This window comes from Equus przewalskii, chromosome 13 (genome assembly GCF_037783145.1).
Source record: "Equus przewalskii isolate Varuska chromosome 13, EquPr2, whole genome shotgun sequence".
In the NCBI taxonomy this organism is placed as follows: Eukaryota; Metazoa; Chordata; class Mammalia; order Perissodactyla; family Equidae; genus Equus; species Equus przewalskii.
In genome coordinates, this window is record NC_091843.1 from 88,544,558 (window position 1) to 88,570,167 (window position 25,610).

The window sequence follows — 25,610 nt, forward strand, 5'->3', positions numbered from 1 at the left end:
GAGTGGTATTTCTGCCTATGGAGGAGGAAAAAAGTCAGCTCTCGGGAGCAGGCTTCCGTCTTACTTGCTTTCTTGTTTTTTGTGTTTTCCTTATGTCGGTAGAGTTAAGTGAATAATTAGCCCTCAACAGGAAAAGTTGCTGGTCCTATAGTAAGATAAATCAAGTGGGTATTACGGATTTGAATAAATTGCTTTGTGGAGACTCAGAAATATCTAGTAAGTATATAAATATACCCTGTTTAATTCTTGGGAGTTTCTAGGTTTGCTCCTTGAAATTCTTTCTTCTCTCTGGGCCTCTGAGCTTTATAAAGTCTGCTTGGGAAGTATATATATTTGGAAACAATGTGACAACCTTGAGGTATGTAAGGATGCATTATTAGTAAATAACAATGAACATTAATGGGAGAAGATTGAAGTGCTCACAGTATTTGAGTTTTCTTGTTAATATGGCTGTTTCAGTGATCAAAAAATGCTTGGGAGTTCAGGCTAATGGCTTTATTTTCAGAAAGCATTATTATTGATCATAGAAACAAACATAGAGGGCCCCCAGAGAGAGATCTTTTGCTTAAGATCTTCCTTGATGCTAACAAGATATTTAAGGCAAGGATTCCTTTTAAAGTGATGAAAGCCAGTATGCTGTAAAGTATTAAAATGAAAGCATTTTATCTTTTTTGAAAGGGACACAACAACTGCAAATTTTCTCACATGACTTGAGAATTAGGCAGAATCTGTTTAGCATTTAACAGCATAACACAGAGATTGTATAATTTCTGTCCTTTAGGGGAAATATTAGAACTCTGAACCTGGTAAGAATAGCTCATCAGAACCATTATGGATTCATGAACTCGGAGAAGGGAAAAACTAGGAATAAAAAGAAGGAACACTCCCTTTCTCTTTACTTAAGTTCCACCAGTTCTTTTATAGAAAGAGGTTAGGATAAAAAACTAAATATAAGAGCGAAAACTGTAAAACTGTTAGAAGAAAATTTAGGGGAAAAGTATCATGACTGAATTTGGCAATGACTTCTTGCATGTGAAAGCACAGGCAACTAAAGGAAAAATAGATGAGCTAGACTTCATGAAAATTAAATATCTTTGTGTATCAAAGGACACTATCAACAGAGTGAAAAGGCAACCCAAGGAATGGGAGAAAATATTTGTAAATCATATGGCTGATAAGGGATTGATATCCAGAATATATAAAGACTCTTACAACTCAACAACAAAAAACAACCTGATTAAAAAATGGGCAAAGGACATGAGTAGACATTTCACCAGCGAAGGTATACAAATGGCCACTAGACAAATGAAAAGGTGTTCAGCATCTTTAGTCATTAGGGAAATGCACATCAAAACCACAATGAGATACCACCTCGCGCTCATTAGGATGGCTAGTATCAAAAAACAAAATAACAAGTGTGGGTGAGGACGTGGAAAAGTTGAAATTCTTGCTCATTGCTGATGGGAAATGTAGAATGATGTAGCCACTGTGGAAAATCATATGCTGATTCCTCAAAAAATTAAACACAGAATTACCATATGATCCAGAAATTCCACCAAAAGTAAGTGAAAGCAAGGACTTGAAAATATATTTGTACATCCACATTCATAGAAGCATTCACAATAACCAAAAGGTGGAAGCAACCCAAGTGTCCACCAGCAGATGAGCGAATAAACCAAATGTACATACATACAAGGCAATGTTATTCAGCCTTGAAAAAGAAGGAAATACTGATATATGCTACAGCATGGATGAACCTTGAAGACATTATACTAAGTGAAATAAGCCAGTCACAGAAGGGCAAATATTGTAAGATTCTTTTTATATGAGGTACTTAGAATAGTCAAATTCATAGAGACAGAAAGTAGAAGAGTGGATGCTAGCGGCTGGGAGAGGGGTGAATGGGGAGTTAGTGTTTCATGGTATGGAATTTCCATTGGGGGAGATGAAAAAGTTCCAGAGATGGGTGATGATGATGGTTTTGCATCAGTGTGAATGTATGTAATGCCACAAAACTGTACATTTAAAAATGGTTAAAACGAGGGGCCAGCCCTGTGGCCAAGTGGTTAAGTTTGTGCGCTCAGCTGCAGGCCACCCAGTGTTTCATCAGTTCGAGTCCTGGGCACGGACATGGCACCGTTCATCAGGCCATGCTGAGGCGGCATCAGACATGCCACACCTCGAGGGACCCACAGCTAAGAATATACAACTATGTACCGGGGGGCCTTGAAGAGAAAAAGGAAAAAAATAAAACCTTAAAAAAATGGTTAAAACGATAAATTTTATGTTATATATATATTTCACCACACCAAAAAAAGACACTAAGAAAGAATAACATAAGAATGATCTTAAATGTTTATCTTGTTGCATTGGATTAGCATTCTTCACTTGGGAAAAACTGCTGTTTTTCTTCCTAGAAACCTCAAGATGAAATGGAAAAAAATCGAACTCTGTTACTGTAAGTATACTAATGTTTGTCTTTGTTATATTGTAGATTTTGTCATTTTGCACATCTAAAATCAGTCTTCAGTTTCTTAAGAGTTTTAGAATCATTGTATATTTTTGAATAATTGCGTCTAGTACCATAAGTGTATGTTATTTTACAAACATTCTAGATATTTCATGAGAAAGACTGAATCAGATTAAATCAATTCTCTGTCTATGAATATTATTAAAACAGATTTATAGCATAACATAAAGGAAGAATTTTTAGAGCTATTGGAATTAGACTTTATACAACTGTTATACACTAAGAGACTTTATTCTTGCAGTTCTTTTAAAACAATAGTTCTCAAAATATGTTGTGTGGACTCCCCAGGGTGTCCCTGAGACTCTTTCTAGAAGATCTTGTGAGGTCAAAACTATTTTCCTAATACTGTAACACATTATTTGCCTATTTCACAGTACTGACATTTGCACTTAAGTGCTGAGGCGAATGGTGGGTTAAATGCTGGAGCCCCAGTAGGGGTCGGGGCAGCAGTGCCAGTGCTGGTAGTCGCTGAGTTTCCCACTGCCATGTGCCAGCAGTTGAAAAAGGGGGAAAAAGCCTCTTTCACTTAATGCATTTGATGAAGCAGAGAAGTTGTTAGTTTATTAAATCTCCACCTTGAGTACATATCTCTTTGCTTTTCTGTGTGATGAAGTAGGAAGTGTGCTTGCAGTACTTGCGTGTGTGCTGAAGTGTGAGACTTGTCTCAGGGAGAGCTCTTGTGCACTTGATTATGTTGTAAGCATTGTAGGAAAACTACCTTCACTTTTTTTAATACTTGAAAGAATAACTGACAGACAAACTGGTTATTCACACTTGGGTATATGGCAAACGTTTTCTTGAAAATGAATGAAGTAAGCCAGTCACTTCAAGGAAAACAGCTGATGGTATTTGTTGCCAATGAAAATATTCAGGCTTTCAAGTGAAAATTAGAGTTTAGGAAAACTCGTGTGTCTACCAACTTGACCTTGCTGGTTTTCTATTACTTAAAATTTTCTGGTGAGATAAGTAGTAATATTTATGAAGGTGATTTTTTGATATTGTATAAGGAAATATATCAACATAAGGAAGATCTGCATAATTCAGTGAATCAGTATTTTCTGAAAGACCGGTGCATGATGTCACAGTATCAAGCACAGGTGAAAGATCCGTTCAAAGTGCAAGCTAGCCCAATAGGTTATAATGTAACAGAATACAAAAAGTTCGTTGATTTTGTTTCAGTTTCTACATTTCCAGTAACTAAGGAAGTCATTGCTTTTAGAGTTTTGGTTGGACCTCAAAAAAGAATACCCACAATTTCCCAAAAAGGCTACTAAAATACTCTTCCTTTTTCCAACTGCGTATCTACCTGAGGCAAAGTTTTTGTTATATGCTTCAAATAAAACAACATATGGCAAAAGACTGAGTGCGGCAGCAGACATGAGATGACAGCTGTCTTCTATTAAACCATACATTAAAGAAATTGTTTTTAAAGTATGAAACAATGCCACTTTTCTCACTAATTTTTTTTCATTTTGGAAAATGTAATAATTTTTCATAAAAATATGTTAACATGTTACTGAATTATTACTGTTCTTTGAAAATTAATGATTATTTTAAAAGTTTTCTCCATTTTAAATTTCTACTATGTAAATATAAATAAATATAAGCCACATAAACAAAATCTCTTTGGGTTCCTCAGTAATTTTTAAGAGTTTAGGGGTCTAAAGATCAAAAAGTTTGATAACCACTATTTTAAAATAACCCTTTTGCTGATTATATCAGCAATATAAGTTCATCTACAGAAATGGAAAAAAGAGAAGACTAAAGAAGACTAACGTAGCATCCATAATCTCCCTGGTCAGAGAGAACTATTGTCAACATTTTGGTACATATTACTGTAGGCTTTCTATAGATATTTTTTTCATGTTTTCTACAAAATTGGAATCATTCAACAGATAGTTTTTTATCCTGTTTTTAAATTCTGAGTAATAGTTTATCATAATTATTTTCTCATGTCATTAATATTTGTCAAAAATATGAATTTTAATGGCCTCATAATATTTCACTCTATAACTTTACTGTAATTCATTTAATCATTTGTCTACTTTTGGACATTTACATGGTTTGTAGTCTTGCCTAATATAAATAGCTATTTTTTGATAATTTGGATGAAAGTTTGCTCTAGTTTCAGGCTTAAGTTTTAAGTAGTCTTTTGTAATTAAGGAAAAAAATTCTGTTGGCTCAAACTATGAATTTATTTTGTTTTAAATCAGCATGTTCTTCTTAGAGAATCAAGTTTTAGGGGAAAAAACTCAGTATTCTTTTCCATTTGCCTCATAGAAATTATTCTATATAAAGTTTCATTTCCATTTTCAAGATAGCTTATATTGTTCACTTCTATTAGACAGGTGAGAATGTTCAATTTATTATTCTTGCTTAGGATTCAAGTAGCTGTGCCTGGTCTATAAAAACTGCTCTTAAACAGCTGAAACGAGAGGTTTGTTTTTTTTTTTTTGGAGGAAGATATCTTGATTGCATTTGTACATAAATTAGATTGACCAAAAAAAGGGTAGTTAACTGATTGCTTTTCTTTCAGTCAATTTTTAATTATCCCAGGATAGATGATCAAAATTGCAGATTAGGCATGACCCTTATTTTGCTTTCAAACTCTTCCCTTCAATATTTCCTACCTTTTTTTAACCTGCTGTGAACTACAAGAATGATAAAATAGTGTCAGAGAATTTTCTGATTGGTAACTTTCACTTGCATCTAAAACTGTGACAGACTTTCAGTGTATTTGAGGATTCAGAGACCCATTTTTCTATATCCTCAGGATTGATGTCTGGGTACTTGTCATTTTCTCTCTGGTCTGGAGATCTAATACAGTGTTTGATATTGCTAGAGGCAGTAGCTCTGTTCTTACGCATCCTGATATTGTTTGGTTGCAGTTGCCGCCTCTTGCCACTGGGTGGGGGCAAGACTGCATATTCTGAACCCTCTTCCTTCAGCCAAAATCCCAGGGGCTGGCCGGGCGTTGGGCAGGTGGGAGGAGGAGTGCTTTCTCCTGCATGCTCTCGGGGCTTTCTCACTCTGCTCTCTTGGGGTCTTGGCTTGATAAGGTCACTCCCTGGCAAAGCTTTCACCCCAGTAGAAGGCTTCTCTCTGGGCTGCAAGGGCCCTTGGGAGTCCTTGAAGTTCCTCTGAACAAACGTCCCCTGCCCTGTTCCTTCCCTCTTGGAGGCCTCCTGCAGTCCTGATGGCAGTCTTTGGGGAAGGGAGCAAAGATTCCTCTTACCCTGTTCCACCTCCTCCAAGGGGGCTCCAGCCTCTCCACCCTCTGTCTTGTGGCTGCGTGGGTCTCTCCGATGTGTTTTGTGCTGTGTTTGGATGTCCTCTGTTGGAGTGTGGATGTTTCTTCGTTGTATGTTGGAGGGGAAGATTTCTGCGAGACCTCACTCTGCCGTGATGCTGACGTCGCTCCTTAAGACCCGTTTTTCTCCCTGACCCGACCACCCCTGTTGGGCAGTCATCTCCACAGTTACTTTCAGATCGAAATGTAGTTTAGCTTTTTTATACTCCTGAAGTTCACCCATTAATTTTTCAGCACTCTCCTTCATTTTTGCAACCACTTGAAATGTAAATGTTAACAAGTTGGTAGTAATTGTCAAAGTAATTGGAATAATGTAGCAAAAAAATTGTCCTATTTTGAAATTCCTTTAAATGAAAACAAAATTTTAAGTTGTATTTGAATGAGAAATACTGTATTTTTCTTTCCATTTTAAAATTTATATTAATTAATTAATTAATTGACTGATTTTTTAGGGCTAGCAAAGGTTGTCCAATGTTCCCTGTGTCATTTCCCAACGCTGAACTTTCACTGAAGCACCAAAACATTCAAGGTATGTTTTCATGGGGAGAGTTACATGAAGTAAATTTGTCTTTTCCTAAAATAGAAGGCTTAGTTAGATATGGATTTATTTATGACTGGGCTGGTCTACTATAAACTGCTCCATACATTTTTACATAGGAAATCAGTGTTTTTGTTCACCTTGGATCATGCTGCATAAAGTTGCCCATATGAGAAGCAGCTCTGGTGCAATCAATACCTACTACTCAAGTGTCTACTCTTTTTTTGTTGTTGTTGAGGAGGATTGGCCCTGAACAAACATCTGTTGCCAGTCTTCCTCTTTTTGCTTGAGGAAGATTGTTGCTGAGCTAACATCTTTGCCAGCCTTCTTCTATTTTGTCTGTTGGACACTGCCACAGCCTGACTTAATGAGCGATATGTAGGTCTGTGCCGGGGATCCGAACCTGCAAATCCTGGGCTGCCAAAGCAGAGAACACGAGCTTAACCACTATGCCCCTGGGTCAGCCGCCAAGTGTCTACTCTTTTGACTTGTAATTTGGGGCTCAAATTTGAAAATGATGTTTGTTTTCTCCGTTCATAGCATTTTTAATAAGTATGTCATGCGTTTGTTGACTGAGTCACACAGCCATTGACCTTGGTTTCAGCTGTATTAGAGGATGGCTGTCTTTCTCTTGTGGTGTCTCCCAGTGACAGTGTAGTAAATATTCTCAGTGGTCAGTGAAACCTTCTATTATAAGAAAAGGACACAAGGCCATGATACCTGAAATTGAAAAAGTTAAGTTTTAAAAAGTTCTGTCTTTTCCTGCTCGTTGCTACTACAACAATAACATTAGCATTTATACCTATCACCAACACTTGCATGCACTCTTAGTGCTGAGATTTTGGTCTGTAATATTATTTGCCCATTATTTTAACAAATATTTATCGAGCCTACTATTTGCCAGGTTGTATAGGTGCTGTGGGTGTACAAATGCTGAATAGACCAGAATCCTTGGAGGAGAGCTGATCTGTCTTGGAGCGTGAAGGTGGAAGGATGGGTCTGAAACATCCTACCATTGTTGGAAAGCAAAGATGCCTTCAGGGATGTCTGGGGGCAGTGCTGAAAGGATAAAGAGCTGGGTCAGTGGTGCTCCCACTAGCCAAGCTGTGACAAATTAAGCGAGGAAAAAATAACAATAATTTTAGTTAATAGAAGTAAGTTGTTTGTGAAAAAACCATGAGTTCATAATAATGCTCAAAAAATAGTAATAGTGTATAAAAGGTAATCTCAATACAAAAGTGACTATAGTAGACTGTTTAAAAACGTTTAATGACTTTAAGAACTAGAAACCTGTTAATACATGTGCATTTTGTTTTCTCTATTAAATGTTTATCTGTTTATAAAACATGGGATATTTTTGTTTATCACTGTGTAAGTAGAGAAGAAAGAAGACAGAGCTGTGAGTAAGTCACGTAGTCCTGGAATAAGAATTGTAGCAAGGAAAGGAAAGCCCATAGAGCACCAGCAGTCGCACGTGAAAACAGGTCAGAAGTGGAGTCTAACCATGTCCCAAGATGACAAGTTAACCTGATACCCAATTCAGAAGACTTTTCTGCACGGATTAGATCCCTCATCTCTTAGGAAATTAAAGCCTTACTATTATGATAAAGCTAATTATGATAAGATTAAAATAGCAGGCATAAGTTTGCAATAATGCTAACAGAACAGGTCAGTATATAAATAATAATGACAGGACAAAAGCTTTTGTAACACTGGCCAAGTAAAAGTTAAAGACAGCATTCTGGGGCAAAACATCAAGTTACAAAAAATGACCGTTGTGAAGTTTAATGTATTTACTTATTATAAGTAAAGCCAGATAATTGGATGCTCAGATTTGAATCATCTTGGGAGAAACAGTCAGTCCCGTGCCCCCCAAAATAATCAGTTAGTCAGTAATCCAGATTCTGTCACCTTGGCCGGTCCAGGAAGTTGCTTGTTTTCTTTTGGGTCTGATACAGTTTCTGTAACCCTGGGAAGGTACCAAAATAAATATTACTTTAATCTTAGGAAGGTATAGGAACAAATATAGAAATAATGTAGAACAAATTACGCCAGTGTATTATTATTTTAGAATTAGGTTAAGAGAAGTAATAAGTTTTATAACCATTGTATTCATGTGTGTTTTGTCTGATAGTTCATATGTTAGAAATGTAAAAGATTAGTAATGTTAAATTTATAGTTTAATTTGTGTAAGGGAATTTGTTTGTAATTAATGTTTAAATGTTAAAGAAACAGTAGTTTTCACATGGTAGATATAGAAGTTTAATACATTGACTGTTAAACAAATACAAGTAAAAACAGTAATTGATGTTTCCCTCCAAGTATAAAAGACTTTGTGATTTTTAAGGTGTTGAATCAATAGCAAATGGCCCAATATTATAATTCAGATTATGCCGAACATACCCTGCAAATGTGATGCAAACCTGTTTAGCACCATTTACATGATACAGTTATAAATAGACTGAAACAGTCATAAAGCAGTAGAGGTATCATCTTAGAGGTGGAAGGCCTTTTTTTGTAAGTATGTCTTGAACAATTTGAGAGAGAGGTGTCATGGGTGATAGCATGCCTTGGGCATTCCTTTTTCTCCTTCAGGTTTTGACCATGATAACCAGGGTCAGCAATGGTTAGACAAAAGATCCATTCTCATTTTCCTCATACTCAATCCCAGTATTTATAGAAAAACAGAGTTCCACATTTCCTGCATTTCCCACACTTCCAGCCTCCCACTTGTTGGCCTTCTGAGAGCCGTTAATGCCTTATGATGCTGTTGGTATCTGTGCACTCTTGCCACCACCCTCCCTGAACTTCTGAGAGCCATTAATGCCTTATGATGCTATGGGTATCTACACACCCTTGCCACCACCCTCCTTGAACTTAGAGCCATTAATGCCTTATGATGCTATGGGTATCTGTGCACTCTTGCCACCACCCTCCCTGAACTTCTGAGTCATGAGTCTTTGACTGGTTGTTTCTTTCACAGTGCCATGGGCACCAGGATTATGCTTGTGGTGGTTCTTGCTGCTGTGAAGCTGCTGTGACAAGAGACCATAGAGCTGGTAGTTCCCCTCCCTTCTGGCACTGCATCGCAGCTCCCTCTTGCCTTTGCTCCTTTCAGAGTGTTCAGAACAGGAAGCTCCTTTATTATCCTCCTGGACTATAGGTCAAATCCCACATAAGGAAACTGTTAAATTGTTAGCTAGGATAGCTGGCTCTGTTCTGATACAATCCTGTCTTCTCCCTCCTGGTTCAAAGAGCAGTTCTGACCGAACTGTAGGATGGTCAAAATAAGCAAACTATCTTTAGCAGATATGATAGCATTGGCCTTAAAATAGTCTGTTTAAAAGTTAAAATTCAGCTCCTCTGAGCATTTTCTTTTCATTTGGCATTTTAGAATTACTCCTCATACATGCCATTACGTTTATGTCTTGCAAGTGATAAGTAGAAAGGGTACAGAATTTTTCATAATTTATTAAAGGATAGACAAGAATTCAAGAAAAAAAATTTTTGTTTGTAAAAACTGTTTTAAGTAAATTTTGCAGCTAGAAAATGAAAATTCCTTCTCAGTGTGTTTATTTTTAATATAATAATCATTACTATATAATATATTTCATTATATTAATTTATCAAGTTTTAAAAATAGTAACTGTTGGCATAAAAGAGTGATCATTTTGGTGAAGAGGTGGGTTAAAAACAATCTAGAAGAAGATGTCTTGGAGGGTTCTTTCTTGACATCTCAGAGAAAGAGGAAAAGGATGAAATCTTTTTCTCTGCATTTTAGCTCTCCCAGTAAATGAAAAAAAATCTCCTTGCAAAGGTAATTGAAGATATATCTATTGCTTAAAAATGTTTTTTGGGGGGGCTGGCCTGGTGGCATAGTGGTTGAGTTTGCATGCGCCTCTTCAGCAGCCCAGGGTTCATGGGCTCATATCATGGGTGTGGACCTCTGTACTGCTTGTCAAGCCATGCTGTGGCGGCATCCCACATGCAAAAATGGAGGAAGAGTGCTACAAATGTTAGCTGAGTGACAATTTTTCTCAAGCCAAAAGAGAAAGATTGGTAACAGATGTTAGCTGAAGGCCAATCTTCCTCACCAAAAAAGAAAGAAAAATGTTTCTTTCATTGGTATTAAATGTTAAGCAACCAGCGATGTAAAATTTTAAGTAACAAGATATAGATAGTGTAATAAATCATCATGGCTTGGCAAAAAGGAGTATTATGCAAGGATAAGAAATTATTTATTCTTATGACTTTTTACTCATCCTCCTGTAAGGGAGTAGAATGCCATGATATTAACTCTTCTACCTGATTTTCATAGCTTTTCATCATCAAATGGCAAAGGTGAAGTGAAAAAAAAAAAAAACAGTCGACTTTTGCAGGATGTAAAGCTCAGCAAGCATATTTATGCTTACTTTTTCCCCCTGAAAAACCTGTCTTGCTTGTGAGGATGCATTCTGAGGTTGGCAGATAATTACTTGCGTATAGACTAACTCTAGATATTGCCTAATCAAAAGAAACCGAAAGAATGACTCAAACATATGCTTGAAATACCAGTGAGCCCTGAATTCCTAGCTAGGTCGGCAGAGTGCCTGGGCCTTGGTGGTGAAGGTGGGAGGCAAGAGGAGCGAGTGGGGGAAATATCTTTTTCCTGATCCTCCTTCAGCTGCATGTGGTGTGAATTGCTGTCAGCCAGCTCACCCCAGAGGGGGCAGGGCGAGGAGTGGGTGCTGAGGGTGAAGTCACATTTAGGACAGTCTGGTTCCTTTTGGCCCTAGGTGGGGTGTTCCTTTTCACACCTAACTCGACAGCATGGGTTCATTTAAATCCTGTTTCCTGTAGTGGAGAACGCAATGATGCTGAGGAAGTAGATATGATTTTTCCTCGTGTAGTTACAAATACTTAGAAGAACTCAGCCAAAATAGGGAGGTTGGTTTTAGCTAAATTAATTCCAAATAATTATAATTTTACCTAGCTTCATGTAAAATATTTTTTAAGAAATGGAAGAATTTTCTTTTATAACTTTATTGCCAACACAATACTTTTATATCAATAAATTGGTGTAATACTTATACAATATTTGATATGTCACATGAATATCTGAGGGAGTCATTTCAAGTTATGTAATTAAGAAATGCTGAGTAAAAGGGTATGTTTTTAGTGCGTTAATAAACTGGAATGAAAACATATGTTGTTATCTTCTAGGGCCTGAGGCTGAAAATCCGGAAGTTTTGCCACATCCAGAAAAGGTTGGTCTGTAAAACAAAGATTAGTTATACGGATCATAGGTTTAGGTTTTTAAAAAAATTATGTTGATTAAAGTATCAAGCTCATGTAGGTTCTTCCCCTAGGCAGGAGTGTGACTAAGCCATTTCAATGGACAGAAATCTATTCTTGCCTAACATCCTCTTCCAGTGTTTATTCTTCCTTATTTCTAGTGAAATAGTATTCTCTTGATCTGTGTTTTCTATCCAGCATTGTAAGTCCCTTATTCTTTATCTAGAGAAGAATCATATGACTTAATTATCAGACTAATTGCTGAGATGATGTAGCAAAAATGCCTTCTGTTGGTTTGTCTGTTACCCTGGTTCCTTTAATATTTCCTGCTAAATACTGCTTTCCCGTCCTCCAGTTCCTAATCAGTAACCATGTAGTGAGTGCTTGCTTTGCTTTGCTTTCTCCTTGGTGGTGTGGGGAATCAAGAGGACTGTGAGCCTGGCTCTGCCCGCAGCCGACTCGAGCAATCAAGGACCTCCCAGGCTACCCCTACCATATCTGTACCTTACTTCATCTCAACTGCACGTTGCACATTCCTGCCTCCATGCCTTTGGTCAAGTCAGGAACCAGAAGGCAAGGGAAAGAGCATAAAATTTGGAACCAGATAGGTGTGCGTTCCATGGGTGTGTGTCATTTACATGTGCAAAATAGCGATAGTGACATCCGTTTCCCAGGGTTATTGTGATGACTGAGAGCAACGATAGTTCACGGTGTCTGGCACCTAGTCACTGCCTAATAAATACGTGTTCTCCCTTCTTTCATTCCTTCACAAATCTCTAATTTCTGGCTCGAGTTCCTTCTCTTTTGTGGTCTGTCTCAGATGACTCTGGTGGTCTTGACCAAAGTAGTTGCTCCCTCTTTAGCATTCATTCTTCTCTGACTATATCAGTATTTCCCAATCACTTACATCCTATGATGTTAAGAGTTCTTCTAAGAAAAAGGATTTGTTTTGAACAAAGAAGTTTGGAGAACACTGTGTTCTAAAGTCTCCTCAGAGACTTGTAATGCACATGCTCCAAAAAGCTTTGTGGTAAAGAAACCTGTTTAACTTTGTTTAACCAACATTTTTCAAGCAATCATGAAGACTCTCCACTGCCTCCCTTTTTTTTCCCGCCAGAAAACTTACTCATGTATCGCAGTAGGCTCTATGGTTTATGCCATGGGTTTGAGTTCATGCAGTGTTTTTGACATTATTTATACTTTATTTAGTGTCGTATGTATTTTTGCCGTCAATCTTCAGTTAGAAATTAAGTTCCTTTAGGGCAGAGACCAATATAGATAGTTGATTGACTCTAGGGCCTTGAATTTAATAGATATGAGGACTTCAAAGAGGAGGAAGACCTTGATCTGCGACTGGAAGGCTGGAGAGGGTCTGGTGCTTGAATTCCTTCTGAATTCCTTTTATCTTTCTGAGCGAATTATAGTTTGCATTACTAATAAATAAATAACTCTTCTTAAGCTCCGTGTTCTGTGTACAGAGAAGACAGATAGTGGCAGATAGGAAAGGAGGAGAGAGAGAATAAAAGGAGTTTCGCTTCTCGAATCCAAATTAAGTGAGAATATTAGAGGCTTACAAATGACAGTGTATCCTGTCAGAGTAGTGTCAGTGGAAGGTGAATTTAATTTTTAGAAACAGCCAAAAGTTATTGAAACCCATTCTGTTATTTAAGATCAAGCACATTAACAGGTTTTTTTGTTTGTTTGTCTTTTGTGATTTTTTGTGAGGAAGATTGGCCCTGAGCTAACATCTGTTGCCAGTCTTCCTCCATTTTGTGTGTGGGACGCCTGCCACAGCGTGACTTGATGAGTGGTGTGCATGTCCTTGCCAGGGATCCGATCCCATGAACCCTGGGCCACTGAAGCGGAGCACGCAAACTTAACCACTGTGCCACTGGGCCAGCCCCAAATGAACAGTTTTTAATGTGGAAAGAAATACAGTGCCTTTAACTTGTCGAGACTTATTTTCTTGAATGGCTTATAAATGGATTTAGAAGCAGTTTCAAAAGAAGTCTAATAATGTTTTGAACATTGGAAACATTGTGAGAATTGGTATAACCTATTAAGGTGATGTCTTTGAAAAATAATAGTCGTTTAGAAATATAACTTTTGTGTTTTTTGTTTAAAACAACCACAACTCAGAACCATTAATTTATAGCCAGAGTTCATAATATTTACATAGAAGTGTGTCCTCATTTCTCCTCTTTTTCTCTCTGACCTCCTGTCCTTTGGCCTTTTTACTTCACATTTGTATATTTATACAGAGGTTGGGAGTAAAAAAGATTGAACTAACCAATTTTATTCCTGTTTAATAATTTTTATAGAATTCAGTAGAGATTTTTGGCAATGAAGAATTTTACAACCATTAACTGCAGTGAAGTTTTGAGATCATCTGTTAATTTAACTACCTGTGTCATCTCTGCCTCTTCCCTTAGTGCAAATAATTTAACCTTAGCTGAACAGATAACGTGCCGTATGTAATTATAGTCCAACCCATTTTACCCTTGATCCACTCTTAAATGTTTACCCATGTGTTCAGAGTCATTAGTGATTTGGTATAGGAAAATAGTAAAGAGTATTTTTGTTTATGGACTGGGAGGAAAGTTGATAAAACTTTTTGGCAGTAACTTACCAACAGGATAAACTAGAAAACTGTAAAGTCTTTTTAAACAATTTTTTCTTTTATGTTGTAATGATGAAATTTCTGCTTGGAATACACAGGAACTAAGTGCAGACAGAGACTCTCCTGAAATTAGCCTTCTCTCAGACACTGCTGTTAAAGTATCTGATACGGTTACTATAAAGGAGAAATCGTTACTAAAACCAGAGAAGATCTTAGCAGCACCAAATACATTTTCTGAGCCTGGAAAAGAGGTCACGTTGACCATGACTTCCGAAGATACCAAAGATGAAGAAAGCTCTCTTGAAACTTTTGTGTCTGCCTTGGAAAAGTTACTGACATCACCAGAAGTCACCCAGGAGGAAAGATTGTTTGAAATAAGTGATCTTGAACCTAGAGAGTTGATGAACCCATTGAGCAACTCCTCAAGTTCCATGTCAGTCCCTTTGACATGTCACAGAGACTTACTAGAAAACACAAAGGATGATGCCTTGCCACCGGAGTTGTTAGCAGCCCTAAACACATTGTCAGAAACCAAGGTGGGACCCATCTGTCACAGAGAGGAGGGAGACAGCAGTCTCAGTGCTGGAATTCAGTGTTTAGGCATGGAACCCAATATGTCTCAGACTGATGAAGATTGTACACAAATAGCAGAGGGGAATTTTGAGTCTGTTTGTTCTACTGCACCTTTTGAACAAGATTCCAAGTTAGCTGAGCCAGAGGACAAGCGTCTTTCAGTGCAGCAAGTACGTCCAAGTGTGAGTCTGATTTTGCCTTTTATAGTGACCTTTAACAAGTCTTTGTTCCCCATATACTTTCTTTTAAATTCAAGCCTTATACACAAACACTCAGAAGATACTTTTTGACTTTGAAGCATACAATGATTATTTTTTAGAGGTTCCTAGGGTAGAGTTTTCAAAGGGTTAAAAAGTTAAAATAGATAAGTTTCTCCTCAGAAGACCTGAGAAGATATATCATTAGATTGCCTGTATACAGGAAGGAAAGAATTCTTTACAAGAATTTTTCTTGTTAGCTCAGAAAATCACTATGTCTACCTGGGTGCGACTGGAGATGAAATATCCCACGTTAATTTCCAGTTGAGCATAGAATATATGCCGTTGGGCTGCCGGGAGAGGGAAAGAATCATGCCTGGCTTCAGCAGAACTTTGCATTCTGTGTCTGAGGCTACTGTCGGGTGGCATAGTTCCTGGCTTTCGAATGCCTGGAGACCCTGCACTGGCTTCCTGCTTGCCAAGTTCCTTTTTCACGTTGATCATTTTTTTTTTACTTATAAAAATAGTCTTTATTTTTTCCCCATTACAATAGTAATGTATCCTCATTTTTAAAAAATTCAAACATTGTAGCAATACAGTTTAATACAGTAAGAAAAAGTCCTGCACAACTCCACTTTTCAGCGATAATCACTGTTAACAGTTTGTTATATCTGTCTCCAGTTTTTTCTATGCATATTCTATGTAAGTTTATTTTGTATAAATGGGATTATATTATACATAGTGCTTCGCAACTTGTTTTTTAAATTTAATAATACATCTTGGTTATCTTTCTGTGTCAGCAAATGTAGCACTACTTAAATCTTTTTACTTGCTGAGTGGTATTCCACTTGTATGGATATATTATATGTTTCTGTACACAAATATATATATATATATAAAATATAACTTGTTTGACCAATTCACTAATGATGGTCATTTGAATTGTTTTCTTTCTTTCTCTTTTTTCTGTTGGCTATTACCAAAGTGTTCCTGTGAACATCCTGGGAAAGGTTTAAATAACATGATTCTAAACTCGTACACACCTGGAATAATACTGCATGTGATTCTGGTCCAAAAAAATCTCAAAACAAAATCTCAAAACGGACATAAGAGGACTAAAAAATATAGCCACAAAAAGAGAAATGCATCATGGGGCTAGGGCATGAAGATTAAATTAAAATCCCAGTATCTACTCTGAAAAGAGGTAGAATAGTGAAGTGTAGGGAATTGTGATTGGTATTGATGGAGTGAGCGTGAACTTAGCACGCCTTCCAAAGGAAAAAAGAAACCCTTTTGAAAGTAGAAAGTTGATTAATTTAGAACAAATTAAATTAAGTACTCTTTTACTCAGCTGTAATAAAAATATGGAGCTTGTTACCTTGAGAAGCTTTGCAAGCTAGAAATAGAAATAAGCTCGAAAGGTTTACATGATTTGTATAAAAAATATATATCCTCATGGAAGTTAAATCTATAATGGATTGTTAAAGGGAAGTTAGAACCATTCGTGATATACTGTTAACCTTTTAAAATCAGGGGCTGGCCCCGTGGCTGAGTGGTTGGGTTCGCGCGCTCCGCTGCAGGCCGCCCAGGATTTCATTGGTTCGAATCCTGGGCGCGGACATGGCACTGCTCATCAAGCCACGCTGAGGCAGCGTCCCACATGCCACGGCTAGAGGGACCCACAAAGAAGAATATACAACTATGTACTGGGGGGCTTTGGGGAGAAAAAGGAAAAAATAAAATCTTTAGAATCAATGTAATGGAGGTTATAACTATCTTGTCCCACAAAATATCACTAACTGCCGCAGTCATGTAACAAAATACTAGGCTGAATAGAACATTCATCTGGCCTAGTATGGCATTTATGCTGTTTTTATATGTCTCTCATTATTCTGTGCCACCCATTTCCTGTGGAATTAAAGCACCCAGAGGGACCTTAGTTTTGCCCTTGAATTTTAAGGATGAATATTGGTAAAAGTAATTTTTACTTATGCTGTTCTTGTCTTAGGCTTTCAAATCTGTATTGTCCTTTATTGATTATTATAGAACTTCTCATTATGTTCACATATCCATGAGTTTTTGTACTTTCATCAGAGGCATTTTCATGTAATCAAAGGACAAGATAAAACCTAATTCCTTCTAGTTTTAATTGTCTTTTTGCATTGATGTAATTATTTGTATATATTTATGTCTTATTACAGACTATAGAAGACCCAGATCCATTTGCATTGGAAACTTTGGCTCATCAAAATGTCACCTCTTGTGATCCACTAAATAATAAAGGAAATTCAAATCCAGTGGAAAATAGCCCTGACCAGGACTCTCCATGTGTGTTGAGGAGATCGTCCAGACTAAAAGTGGGCAGAGATGGTGCAAAGTGCACAGATGGCATGTCTAAGATGCCAGAATGGATTTTACCAAAAATACTTGGCTCTGAGGATCAAACAAATAATAACTCTTCAACTGAGAATTTCAGGTATGCTACCAACTTGTATCTTGCTCTCCAGGTATGCTATAGCCCTTATAGAAAATTCGGTGCTTGGGACATTAGAGTCAGGGTACAGTTTCCTGTAAGTAAAGAGTTTTATTTTTCAGAGTTGTGCTTAATTTACCTTGCAATTGTTGTTTTTATTTAACCTAGAAAACTCTTACTTTATTTTTTTTAAGACAAAGTAATAAGAGATTTGTTGTCTTTTAGCCTAATGCTAATTTTCTTCTTTTTTTAAAAATGTTTCGTTAACATCTATCACTGTACCTGGTTGTACATTTTTTTTCTTGTGATGAGAACTTTTAAGATCTACTCTCTTAACAACTTTCAAATATACAAGTATCAGTCACTATAGTCACCATGGTGTACATTATATCTCCATTATTTAAATTACTTTATGATTGGAAGTTTGTACCCTTAGACCCCCTTCACCCCTTTCACTACTTCTCAGCCCCCTCTATTATCTATGAGTTTGGGTTTATTTATTTACATTCCACATATAAGTGAGATCATGCAGTATTTGTCTTTCTCTGACTTATTTCACTCAGCATAATGCTCTCAAGGTCTATCTGTGTTGTCGCAAATGGCAGGATTTCTGTCTTTTCTATGGCTGAATAATATTCCATTGTACATGTATACTCCACATTTTCTTTATCTGTTCATCCATTGATGGACACTTAGGCTGCTTGCCTGTCTTGGTTATTGTGAATAATGCTGCAGTGAGCGTGGCGTGCAGATATCTCTTCGGGATAGTGATTTCGTTTCCTTCAGATAAATACCCAGAAGTGGAATTGCTGGATCATATGATAGTTCTATTTTTAATTTTTTGAGGACCCTCCATGCTGTCTCTATATTTAAAGCTGCCATGCTGCTTGACAGCAGCTCGGTAAAATAACTTTGAGTTTTAAAATTTAGTCAAAATTTGGTATGATTTTCTGTGAATGGTTGTAAAGAACATGGTAGTAATTTTAAAAACACATTTATTTTTCAAGAATGCAGAAGCCTGCTTTAATGATTGAAGGTAAAAGGAAGAATATGCATTCATCCAGACTCAAGAGTAGAGAACAGATCAGGAAAAACAAAAAACTTGCAGGAAAAAAAGGTGAGGCATATTTTATTGCTTTCTTTCTTTTCTTTTTTTTTTTTTCCAGTGTCTCTAAATAAAAGTTTTATTGGAGCACAACTGTATCATGTTTTCTTGATTTTAGCATTCCAAAGAGTTGGGTGGTTGTGACAGAGACTGTATCACCTGCAAAATGGAAAATATTTGCTATCTGCCCCTTCCTCGGAAAAGTTTGCTGACCCCTGCATTATACCATTGATTCTTGAAGCTGAGCATGCATCAAGATCTCCTGGAGGATGTGTTAACATGCAGATTCCTGGGCCCCCCGTCCAGAGTTTCTGATCCAGAAGGATCAGAATGTCTAACAGGTTCACAGGAGATGCTGATGCTGCTGGTCCAGGGACCCCACTTTGAGAACCACTGCATCACGTGGACAAACCATAAATGATTTAGCTGACCCCCCTTTTTTAAATTTAAAAAATATTTATTAATTAAAAATAAAATTTTAAAGTAATATATTTCTTAATAATATGAAAAGGATTTTGTTTAGATTAGATTATGTAGTTTTAAATAAATGTCATATTGTTAGAATGAAGCAGGATTCAGCATTAATTCTATTTCTTTTTTTTCCTGAATTTTTTTTTTATTGAGGTCATAATTGTTTATAACATTGTGAAATTTCAGTTGTACACTATTGTCAGACACCAGATAAATGTGCCCCTTCACCCCTTGTGGTCCCCCCCCCGCCCTCCCCCTGGTAACCACTAAACTGTTCTCTTTGTCAGTAAGTTTGTTAATATTCCACAAATAAGTGAAATCATATGGTGTTTGTCTTTCTCTGTCTTGCTTATTTCACTTAACATAATACCCTCAAGGTCCATCCATATGGTTTTGACTGGGGAGATTTTGTCTTTTTTTATGGCTGAGTAATATTCCATTGTGCGTATATATACCACATCTTCTTTATCTAATCATCAGTCGATGGGCACTTGGGTTGCTTCCACATCTTGGCTATTGTGAATAATGCTGCAATTGATATAGGGGTGCATAAGTCTCTTTGTATTGTTGATTTCAAGTTCTTTGGATATATACCCAGTAGTGGGATAGCTGGGTCATATGGTATTTATATTTTTAATTTTTTGAGAAATCTACATACTGTTTTCTGTAGTGGCTGCACCAGTTTGCATTCCCACCAGCAGTGGATGAGGGTTCCCTGTTCTCCACAACCTCTCCAACATTTGTTATTTTTTGTCTTGCTCGTTATAGCCATTCTAATGGGTGTAAGGTGATATCTAAGTGTAGTTTTGATTTGCATTTTCCTCATGATTAGTGATGATGAGCATCTTTTCATGTGCCTATTGGCTATCTGTGTATCTTCTTTGGAAAAATGTCTGTTCATGTATACCTCTGCCCATTTTTTGATTGGGTTGTTTGTCTTCTTGTAGTTCGGTTGTATGAGTTCTTTATATGTTATGGAGATTAACCTCTTGTTGGATATATGATTTGCAAATATTTTCTCCCAGTTGGTGGTTTGTTTTTTTGTTTTGATCCTGGTTTCCTTTGTCTTTCAGAAGCTCTTTCATCTGATGAACTCCCACTTGTTTATTTTTTCTTTTGTTTCCCTTGTCCAAGTAGACATGGTATTCGAAAAGATGTTTTTAAGGCTGATCTCACAGAGTATACTGCCTATATTTTCTTCCAGAAGTTTTGGGGCCAGCCCAGTGGCACAGCAGTTAAGGTAGCACATTCTGCTTCGGCGGCCTGGGGTTCGCTGCTTCAGATCCCAGGTGTGGACCTATGCACCACTTATCAAGCCATGCTGTGGCAGGCGTTCCACATATAAAGTAGAGGAAAATGGGCATGAGTGTTACCTCAGGGCCAGTCTTCCTCAGCAAAAAAGAGGAGGATTGGTGGCAGATGTTAGCTCAGGGCTAATCTTCCTCAAAAATAAGTAGTTCTATGGTTTCAGGTCTTACCTTCAAGTCTTTGGTCCATTTTGAGTCTATTTTTGTGTATGGATAAAGATAGTGGTCTACTTTCATTCTTTTGCATGTGGCTGTCCAATTTTCCCAGCACCATTTATTGAAGAGGGATTCCTTTCTCCACTTTCTGTTCTTGGCTCCTCTGTTGATTAGCTGTCCATAGATGTGTGGTTTTATTTCGGGGCTTTCCATTCTGTTCCATTGATCTGTATGCCTGCTTTTGTACTGGTACCATGCGGTTTTGATTAGTATAGCTTTGTTTTGCACTATATTTTGAAGTCAGGGATTGTGACGCCACCAGCTTTGTTCTCGTTTCTCAGGATTGCTTTAGCAATTCACGGTATTTTGTTGCCCCATATGAATTTTAAGACTCTTTGTTCTGTTTCTGTGAAGAATGTCACTGGGATTCTGATTGGGATTGCTTTGAATCTGTAGATATCTTTAAGTAGTATGGACATTTTAACTATGTTTATTCTTCCAATCTATGTGCATGGAGTATCTTTCCATTTCTTTATGGCATTATCAATTTTTTGCAGTAACGTCTTATAGGTTTCCTTGTATGGGTCTTTCACCTCCTTGGTTACATTTATTCCTAGGTATTTTATTCTTTTTGTCGTGATTGTAAATGAGATCATATTCTTGAGTTCTCGTTCTGTTAGTTCATTATTGCATTGTAGAAATGCCACTGATTTCTTAACTGGACTTTGTACCCTGCAACTTTGCTGTAGTTTTTGATTATTTCTAATAGTTTTCCAGTGGATTCTTCAGGGTTTTCTATATATACAATCATGTCGTCTGCAAACTGTGAGAGTTTCACTTTTTCCTTTTCAATTTGGATACCTTTTATTTCTTTTTCTTGCCTAATTGCTCTGGCTAAAATCTCTAGTACTATGTTGAATAAGAGTGGTGAGAGTGGGCACCCTTATCTTGTTCCTGTTCTTAGAGGGATGGCTTTCAGTTCTTGCCCAGAGTATGATGTTGGCTGTGGGTTTGTCATATGTGACCTTTATCATGTTGAGGTACTTTCCTTTTATACTTATTTTATTGAGAGTTTTTATCATAAATGGATGTTGCATCTTGTCAAATGCTTTCTCTGCATCTACTGATGATTATCGTGTGGTTTTTGTTCCTCATTTTGTTAATGTGGTATATCATACTGGTTTGCGGATGTTGAACCATCCCTGTGTCCCTGGTATGAATCCCACTTGATCATGGTGTATCACCTTTTTAATATATTTCTGTATTCAATTGGCCAGTATTTTGTTGAGGATTTTTGCATCTATGTTCATCAGCGATATTGGCCTGTAATTTTCCTTCTTTGTGTTGTCCTTGTCTGGCTTTGGTATCAGTGTGATGTTGGCCTTGTAGAATGTGTTATGAATTTTTCCATCTTCCTCAATTTTTTGGAATAGTTTGAGAACAATAGGTAATAAATGTTCTTTGAATGTTTGGTAGAATTCTCCAGAGAAGCCATCTGGTCCCGGACATTTTTTTAGGGGGGAGGTTTTTTATTGCTGTTTCAATCTCTTTACTACTGATTGGTCTATTCAGGTTCTCTATTTCTTCTTGATTTGGTTTTGGGAGGTTGTAAGAGTCTAAGAATTTTTCCATTTCTTCTAGATTGTCCAGTTTGTTGGCATATAGTTTTTCATAATATTCTCTTATAATCTGTATTTCTGTGGTATCTGTTGTAACTTCTCTTTCATTCCTAATATTATTTATTTGAGCTTTCTCTCTTTTTTTCTTAGTGAGTCTGGCTAAGGGTTTGTCAGGTTTTTTTTTTATCTTCTGAAAGAACCAGCTCCTTGTTTCATTGATCCTTTCTATAGCCTTTTTTGTTTCAATTTCATTTATTTCTCCTCTAATTTTTATTATTTCCCTCCTTCTGCTGAGTTTGGGCTTTGTTTGTTCTTCTTTTTCTAATTCTCTTAGATGTAGTTTAAGATTGCTTATTTGAACTTTTTCTTGTTTGTTAATGTGGGCCTGTATTGCTATAAATTTCCCTCTTAGGACCACTTTTGCTGCATCCCATATGAGTTGGTATGGTGTGTTTTTGTTCTTATTTGTCTCTAGATATTTTTTGATTTCTCCCTTTATTTCTTTGATGATCCATTGGTTGTTCAGTAGCATGTTGTTTAGTCTCCACATTTTTGTTCCTTTCCCAGCTTTTTTCTTGTAGTTGATTTCTAGTTTCATAGCAGTATGGTCGGAAAAGATACTAGATATGATTTCAAAATTCTTAAATTTATGGAGGCTTACCTCATTTCCCAGTATATGGTCTGTCCTTGGCAGTGTTCCATGTTCACTTGAGAAGAATGTATATTCTGCTATTTTTGGATGGAGTGTTCTATATATATCTATTAAGTCCATCTGGTCTAGTTTTTCATTTAATTCCACTGTTTCCTTTTTGACTTTTTTGTCTGAATGATCTATCCATTGATGTAAGTGGGATGTTGAGGTCCCCTACTATTATTGTGTTGTCATTGATATCTCCTTTTAGGTTTGTTAATAGTTACTTTATGTACTTTGGTGCTTCTCTATTGGGTGCATATATAAGTGTTTATAAGTGTTATGTCTTCTTGGTGGAGTGTCCCTTTTGTCATTGTATACTGCCCATCTTTGTCTCTCTTAACCTGTTCTGTCTTGAAGTCTACTTTGTCTGATATAAGTATGGCAACACCTGCTTTCTTTTTTTTTTGCTGTTAGCTTGGAGTATCATCTTCCATCCCTTTACTCTAAGCCTGTGTTTGTCAAGCCTGTGTTTGTCATTGGAGCTGAGATGTGTGTCCTTGATACAGCATATTGTTGGGTCTTGTTCTTTAATCCATCCTGCCACTCTGTCTTTTGATTGGAGAATTCAGTCCATTTACACTTACAGTGATTATTGTTATATGAGGGCTTAATACTGCCATCTTATTGCTCATTTTCGGGTTCTTCTGCATTTCCTTTGTTTCTTGTCCCATGTATTTCGGACTACCAATTTGATTAGGTGGTTTTCTGTGATAGTTTTCTTCATTTTCTCCTTGTTTATCATATATATTTCTCTTCTAATTGCTTGTTTAATGGTTACCTTTAGATTTGTATAAAAAATCTCATAAATGACATAGTCCATTTCTTTTTTTTTCAGAACTTACTTTTTTTTTTTTAAAGATTGGCACCTGAGCTAACAACTGTTGCCAATCTTCTTTTTTTTTCTGCCTTTTCTCCCCAAATCCCCCCAGTACATAGTTGTATATTTTAGTTGTGGGTCCTTCTAGTTGTGGCATGTGGGATGCTGCCTCAGCGTGGCCTGATGAGCGGTGCCATGTTCACGTCAGGATCTGAACCAGCGAAACCTGGGGCTGCCGAAGCGGAGCTTGTGAACTTAACCACTTGGCGATGGGCCTGGCCCCTATAGTGCATTTTCTGATAAACTCTTATTTCCTTAGACTATGCCAGTTCTGTCCTTTTCCTGTTCCCCTTCTATGTTATTTTTGTCATATCTTTTTCCATCTTATGTTGTGAGCTTTTGGTTAAAGTGATCAGTTGGGTTTTTTTGGTATTTTCCTTCTCTTTACTCTTAATGTTAAAGTTAAGTGTTTACTAACCTGATCTCATGGAGAGCTGCTGTTTTCTTATTATTGCCTACCTATTCATCTCCTTGCTCAAGACTTTGTAGCCCTTTTCCTATTTTTCTTTTCAGGTATGAGGGCCTTCTTGAGGATCTCTTGTAGGGGGGGTCTTGTGGTGATGAACTCCATTTGCTTTTGTTTATCTGGGAAAGTTTTTATTTCTCCATTGTATCTGGAGGGATAGTTTCACTGGATAGAGTGTTCTTTTCCAAAAGTTTTTGTCTTTCAGAATTTTGAGTATATCGTTTCGCTCATCTAGCTTGTAAGGTTTATGCTGAGAAATCCGTTGAAAGCCTGATAGGGATTCCTTTGTAAGTTATTTTCTTCTGCCTTGCTGCCCTTAGTATATTTTCTTTGTCATTGACTTTTGCCAGCTTTACTGCTCTATGCCTTGCAGTAGGTCTTTTTACATTGATGTAATCAGGAGATCTGTTGTCTTCATTCACTTGTATTTCTACCTCTTTCTCCAGGTTTGGAAAGTTCTCTGCTATTATTTCTTTGAACAAGCTTTCTGCTCGATTCTCCTTCCCTTCTCCCTCTGGAATAGCTATAATCCTTATGTTGTATTTCCTAATTGAGTCAGATGTTTCTCTGAGAGTTTCTTCATTACTTTTTAGTCTTAGTTCTCTCTTCTCCCTCTGAAGCATTTCTATATTACTGTCCTCTAAGTTGCTAATTTGGTCCTCCATCATGTCAGCTGTCATTTAGGTTATTTCTGTGTCTTCTTGGTACTTGTCACTTTCCTTCTGGTCTGGAGATTTAATATGCTTTTTCATATGCCTTGAGGGCATGGATTTTTGCCTTCACATGGTTGTTATCTGACCACACCTTCCACCTGCCACCATTGGGTGGGGATCAGGCACTGTGTATTCTGGGCCCAGTACAATCCAAGGCGCCCCAGCTCCAGCTGCTGACTCCTTTTCTCTTTGTGCGATCCTCTGACCAATGGCAGATCTGGAGCGCCAGGCAGAGGGAGGGGTGCTTTCTTTCACCTGTGCTTCCCCCAGCCTCTGCTTTTCCCTCTGTGTGGAGCTCTGGGTGATTGCAGGGCTGGAGTGCTGGGTGGGGGAAGGGGGCGCCCTCTTAGACCTGTGCACCTCTCTCAGCCGCCGCCTCTCTCTCCGCATGGCACTCTGGGCAATCACAGAGACCTGTGCTCTTCCCCCAGTTGCCACCTCTCTCTCTGCACGGCACTCTGGGCGATCACAGGGCTGGAATGCTGGGTGGGGGCAGGGGTGCCCTCTTACACCTGCGCACCTTTCCCAGCTGCTGCCTCTCTCTCTCTCCACACTGCACTCTGGGCAATCATAGAGACCTGTGCTCATCCCCCCACCACCGCCTCTCTCTCCGCACGGCACTCTGGGCCATCGCAGGACTGGAGTGCTGGGTGCGGCAAGGGGCACCTTCTTACATCTGTCCATCTC

General features: G+C 37.6%; 1 protein-coding gene across 4 annotated transcripts in view; it reads left to right on the forward strand.

The window, feature by feature from the left end:
- ANKRD31 (ankyrin repeat domain 31) overlaps positions 1 to 25,610 on the forward strand; it is a 174,520-nt gene that overhangs the window by 64,595 nt on the left and 84,315 nt on the right. For 2 of the 4 annotated variants that reach the window (XM_070571633.1, XM_070571630.1), the window contains exons 4-9: positions 2,418 to 2,458; positions 6,293 to 6,369; positions 11,581 to 11,624; positions 14,371 to 15,015; positions 17,244 to 17,518; positions 18,523 to 18,632. In XM_070571633.1, coding sequence (XP_070427734.1) covers positions 2,418 to 2,458; positions 6,293 to 6,369; positions 11,581 to 11,624; positions 14,371 to 15,015; positions 17,244 to 17,518; positions 18,523 to 18,632 — 1,192 coding nt within the window. Of the gene's footprint in view, positions 1 to 2,417; positions 2,459 to 6,292; positions 6,370 to 11,580; positions 11,625 to 14,370; positions 15,028 to 17,243; positions 17,519 to 18,522; positions 18,633 to 25,610 lie in introns of all 4 variants that reach the window. The other 2 variants (XM_070571629.1, XM_070571632.1) reach the window with 1 other exon arrangement.